Here is a 5,751-nt window from a genome sequence, read left to right as displayed (position 1 = left end):
CGCGGCTCGCAGCTCGAGGACGGACTTCCTCGGCGGACTCGCGGTCTCGCAGTGCAGGGACAGGCAGGGACTGGCAGGGCCCACGCGGCCCGGCCCCTCGGCATCAAGATTGCGCGCATCCTGCCCCGCACGCCCGGCCTCGGCCACGGCGGCCACGGCGGCCTCGGGCACGCGGACCTGGCCCCGGCCACGGCCCCCGCCATCAGCACGGACGTGGTGGTGAGGGAGCGGCCCGGCGACCACCGCGCCGTCCGCGACAAGAAGGCCAAGTCGGCGCATGGCCTCAGCCTGTTCGTGTACGCCAAGTGGCTGGTGGCGGAGCGCCGCGTGCCGCCGGCCTCGGCCGCGCCCGGCGACGCCGTCCCCGCCGTGGGCGCCACCGCGCCCGCCACGCCGCAGATGACCGCCCCCGCCGGCGCCGCCACGCCGATGGCCGCGCCACTGGCCACGCCACTGCCGGCCAGCCCCGCGCCCTTCGCGCCCTTCTCGCGCATGCCGGAGAACTTCCTGCGCTCGCTGCGCCGCCGCTCGCTGCGCTCCAAGAAGGTCAAGACGCTGGTGCAGGAGAAGAGGAAGTCTGGTAAGCAACCAACGATGGTTCCAGGACTTCCGGGAGCTCAAGGACTTCCGGGAGATTCAGGACTTCCAGGAACTCCAAGGCTCCCTGGGGCTCAAGGGCTTCCTTCCAGGAGCTCCAGGACCTTCAGGACTTCCTGGGGCTGTAGGACTTCCAGGGGCTGAAGCCTTTCAGGAGCTCCAGGACTTCCAGGAGCTCTAGGACTTCCAGGAGCTCTAGGACTTCCAGGAGCTCTAGGACTTCCAGGAGCTCCAGGACTTCCATGAGCTCCAGGACTTCCAGGAGCTCCAGGACTTCCAGGAGCTCCAGGACTTCCAGGAGCTCCAGGACGGCGACGTGGGGGGAATGCCACGCGCGGCCACGCCGCCCGTCCTCCATGCGTATTCACGTCCAGGATGTGGGGCCGCGGTCCTGCAGTGACGTCACTTCCTCCGCGTCAGACGTGCGCTGCATCGCGACAGCCGCCTCATGTCGAAGGGTCGCTTCGTCGCTCTGTCTCTGTCTCACTCGTGGGGCGCTCCGAAGGGGTGCGAGAGGGACAGAGCGATCCTGCGGAATCAGACGACGACAGTGGGGCCTGTGTGCCGCCCACCGAGCCGGGCCCCCGGCAACACAGCGATCCCTCGCAGTCTCTTCCCCTCCCCCCCCCTCTCTCTCTCTCGCACCCCTTTGGAACTCCCCGCGAAATTGAGTGAGTGCGAGAGAAACAGACCGATGCACTGCGTAACTCGTTGCGGAAAAAGGTCTCATTTTGCAGTCCTGGTTTGCGACATTCCGCGTCGTTCTACGCGCTTTCTCCGCCGTTTAGTCGGTTTTGTCCGCGAAAGTGGCGGAATCCTCCCGCGGGCGCGGGAGCCTCGGATTGCAGTAATCGGAGAAGGGTGTGAATCCAGCAGCATCCAGCCGGCCGGCCCGCCGCCCCGCCGGCCACCCGGTGCGCCGTTGTGCGCGAGTGTGTGAGTGTGTTCCTTTTTCCGCGTTGCCGGCCGCTAGATTGCGTTGGTCAAGCTCGGCTGGCCGCGGCCGGGCCACTGGCCTCTCAGTGGGCTGGATTCCGAAACGGTGCTTCGTCGCTCCGTCTCTCTCGCACCCCCGCGGAACGCCCCAGACCCGCAGCATCCACGCGCGCACCGTGGCCGGCCGGCCGGTGTGGACCTCGGTGTGGCAGTGTAGTAGACCTCGGTGTGGCAGTGTAGTGGACCCCGGTGTGGCAGTGTAGTGGACCTCGGTGTGGCAGTGTAGTGGACCTCGGTGTGGCAGTGTAGTGGACCCCGGTGTGGCAGTGTAGTGGACTCGGTGTGGCAGTTAGTGGACTCGGTGGGCAGTGTAGTGGACCTCGGTGTGGCAGTGTAGTGGACCTCGGTGTGGCAGTGTAGTGGACCTCGGTGTGGCAGTGTAGTGGACCTCGGTGTGGCAGTGTAGTGGACCTCGGTGTGGCAGTGTAGTGGACCTCGGTGTGGCAGTGTAGTGGACCACGGACCACGGCGCGGTGTGGCGATGCGGGGCGATGCGGGGCCTAGTTAGCGGCCCTTATGATGACGGAGGGACTCGGTTCCCTTCCCCGCTCGTAAATATCGCCGCGAGTGGACGTCGGGGCGGCGCGGCGTCGGCGCGCATTGTGTGGTCAGCGGGTGCGAGAGAGACGCCCTCACCGCGTGGGGTCCACCGGCACTTACAGTGGGTGCGAGAGAGACGGCAGCACCTCGCGGTGCGGAGGGTGAGCGGGTGCGAGAGAGACGGCAGCACCTCGCGGTCCGAAGGGTCAGCGGGTGCGAGAGAGACGGCAGCACCCCGCGGTCCGAAGGGTCAGCGGGTGCGAGAGACGGCAGCACCTCGCGGTCCGAAGGGTCAGCGGGTGCGAGAGAGACGGCAGCACCACGCGGTCCGAAGGGTCAGCGGGTGCGAGAGAGACGGCAGCACCGCGAGGGTCCGCGTCATGAATCACGCGGCGGTCCTCGCCTCGCCGCCGTGGAGAATGCGCGGCCGGCCATTTGAAAGTCCATTCCAAGGAAAGAGTTGGCCGCAGCGCACACAGCGCATCGCATATGCGGTAATGAAGGGCTGTTATCACTGTTGTGCCGAGGCGGCCGGTCTGGATCGCAATTCGATCCGCGGCATTGTCCGCCCCGCCTTGCCTTGCCCCACCCCGCCCCGCCCCGCCCCGCATTCACGGCGTGGTGTTTGTTTCCGGGATATGTGTGACTCCGCGATGCTCCGCGACGGAAGGTCCGGCGGTGCGACCGATACTGGTTGCGTTTTCGTGATTTATTCGCCACCGGTCGCCCCGCCCCGCCCGGCCCCGCCCCGCCCCGCCTTGCCAGGCGTGCCTGCTGGAGCACAAGGAGCTTGCCCTCGCCCAGGGTGCCCGGGGTGGGTTGCATCGAGACCGAGGACAGACGGCGGCGGCAGCGGCCACGCCGAGGGCCACGCCCCTCAGTGGGCCAGAAGACCGGTGGAGGCGGCCGAAACTCTAGACGCGTTTTGAGCTCTAGAGTCGCTAAACAGGACTTGAACCGAACGTGTGACCCCACCAATGGATTCCTCGTTCGGAGAGCAATCCATTGGTGGGGTCACACGTTCGGTTCGAGTCCCATTTAGCGACTTTGCAGCTCAAAACGCGTCTCGAGTTTTGTCGGCCTTCACCGGTCTTCTGGCCCACTGTGCGCCTCCGACGGCGACGAGACGAGGCCGCAGCGCGCGCACGCGTCGATATCGCCCACGAAACGCACCGAAAACGGCCGTCGCCGGCAGAGCGACGCGGAGCGGGGATAAGTTGCAGGCCCGCTGCCGCCGAGCGCGATTCCGACAGGTTGTCTGATTCTGTCGCACTCACGGGCCGGGCCGTCGGGGTGCGAGAGAGACAGAGCGAAGAAAGGAGGACTCTTCGGCCGGCCGCGGTGTCGCCCCGCTAATTGAATCACGGGTCTGCCCGTGGTGCCCACCATGGTGCCCACCAAGGTGCCCACGGCGCGGAGAACCGGGCCGAGGTGGCCGTCGAGGCCGCGGTGGCGGTCTGGCCTGGCGGTGCCGCGGCGGTGCGCGGCCCACTCGGTCGTGAGCGTCAGCCACTTGGCCGCCGCGCCCGCCTCTTGGTTTGATGGATGACGGATTGTCCTGGCTTCGCCGTCGGCCTGGTGGTTCGGACGGCCTCGGGGAGCACGAGTCGTCGACGACGGGACACTACACTGGCAGAGGATTCCGACGCTGGAGCCGCCACCTGCTGTCGCCGACGTCGCCTATCCTCCGCGTTGGCGGCCTCTCCGACCAGACTGGCCAATGTCTCGCTTGGATTCGCCAACGGCGTCCTCTGGCGAGGACGGCGTTCCGTTCGTGTTTCAATGCTGCCGTTGCACTGCGCGGGGCCTCGCGGAGCTGTACCGTGCACGCCACAGGGCCCTTCCTTGCCCCGCGAACCTTGCAGAGTGGTCGAGTTTGGCCCCGCCTGCTCGCGGGCCAGGAGGACGTCGTGTGTCTCCCTCTGTCTTCTGTCTCTTCGGCGTGCTCGACCTCCGCGCGGTTCCTCCCCTCGGCGCGGTGATGGTGCGCGGAGTATCGCCGCCGTGCTGAGGTGTCTGTCTGTCTGCGTGCCTGTCTGTCCGCCAGGACGGCGTCGTCGTGGTTACGGCCGTGAGCGTGCCGTCGGCCACGGCTCGTCGTGCACGCCGATGAGGAGGATTAAAAATGTCCACATTAATGCCCGCAATAAACGGCCGGCTACCTATCGTGCAGGTGCGGGCGGCCCCGGCGCAGCCCGGCCGCGCCATCCGGTAGCGCTTCCGGATCCGGTGCGCGCCGCGCCGCGTCGTCCAGGACCCGTCCGGCAGGCCGTCCAGGACCCCTTCCAGGACCCTTTCAGGCCCCCGGGCAGGCCGGCGTATCTGCACACGGCCTGGTCGGTAATGAAGGTGTAAATTAGCAGGGCAGCCACACGCCCCCCTTGATTTGCCGGGTGTGAAAAATATGTGAGTGGGTCTTGAGTGTGTGGACGCTGGTCTGTCTGTCTGTCTGTCTGTCTGTCCGTCTGTTTGTCTGCCTTTCTGTCTGTCTGTCTTTCTGCCTGCCTGTCTGCCTGTCTGTCTGTCCGTTTGTTTGTCTGCCTTTCTGTCTGTCTGTCTTTCTGTCTGTCTGTCCGTCTGTCTGTCTGTCCGTCTGTCTGTCTGTCTGTCTGTCTTTCTGTCTGTCTGTCTGTCTGTCTGCCTTTCTGTGTGCCTGTCTGCCTTTCTGTCTGCCTGTCTGTCTGTCTGTCTGTCTGTCTGTCTGCCTGTCTGCCTGTCTGCCTGTCTGCCTGTCTGTCTGTCTGTCTGCTCGCCCGCCCTTCCCGTGCTTGCTGGCCGCCCTAATGGTTCGGCCCAACGGAGCGCGAATGGCGTTCCGTTCGTTTCCCGCTTCCAATACAGTGCCGCTGCACTGCACAGGGCTGCACTGCACGCTGCACGCCACAGGACCCTCAGGTCAGTGCCTCAGGGCCCTGTGCCTCGCGAACCTTACAGAGTGGCCGCGGTCGGCCCCGCCTGCATGCTAGCCAAGTCGCTGGTCAGGATGTCGTTATGTCCCTCTCCCCCTCTCTCCCTCTCTCTCTCTCTCTCTCTCTCTCTCTCTCTCTCTCTCTCTCTCTCTCTCTCTCTCTCTCTCTTGAGGTAGACAGAGTGCTCCAGTGAGGCTCCCAGATTTAGCCCTTTTACTAGTGTTTCCTGGTGAAAGAAGTCCAAAACCCCTTAGAGAACAAAATCAGTCAGTGACAGTGATCATAATGTGAAGAAATTTCCACGATTCCCCCCCACGGATCGGGCGGAAAAGTGAAATCAGTCCTAGCCGGACTCGTGACTTTTCCCGCCTTTTTCAACAAGTCAACTTTAAAAACGAAACCAGCATCCTTTCGCAAACATGGATTACGCGAGTGCAGCATCATCTTCAAGAGCCCCCCATGTCCAACTTAAACCCCCTTACTCAAGAAACTCTGAAAGTGAACCCCGTGCTAGTGAAAACTTAACCTCAAAATCCCCCCAAAACCCAAACCCCAAACCCAAAAAGACAACAACAACATTGCCTATTCTCCCAATAGGAAGAATGCCATAATCATTGAAAACATTCACCAAGTCAGTCAAGACCAGTGCCTCCGAGCTGTCGCTGATGTGATAGGAGGACGAAACATTCATTACTGTACCCGCCTTAGT

At 64.1% G+C, this 5,751-nt stretch overlaps 1 protein-coding gene across 1 annotated transcript in view; it reads left to right on the top strand.

The window, feature by feature from the left end:
• The first annotated feature begins 464 nt into the window (after nt 1-464).
• Nucleotides 465-5,751, top strand: part of LOC117650100 (centaurin-gamma-1A-like) — a 96,182-nt gene continuing 90,895 nt past the window's right edge. Inside the window, exon 1 of the mRNA XM_034393404.1 lies at nt 465-580. Coding sequence (XP_034249295.1) covers nt 493-580 — 88 coding nt within the window. The 5' untranslated portion in view covers nt 465-492. The remainder of the gene's footprint in view (nt 581-5,751) is intronic.

This window comes from Thrips palmi, unplaced genomic scaffold (assembly GCF_012932325.1).
Source record: "Thrips palmi isolate BJ-2018 unplaced genomic scaffold, TpBJ-2018v1 HiC_scaffold_4, whole genome shotgun sequence".
In the NCBI taxonomy this organism is placed as follows: Eukaryota; Metazoa; Arthropoda; class Insecta; order Thysanoptera; family Thripidae; genus Thrips; species Thrips palmi.
Note: the sequence above shows the minus strand (reverse complement) of the source record. Positions and strands in the feature narration are given on the sequence as shown.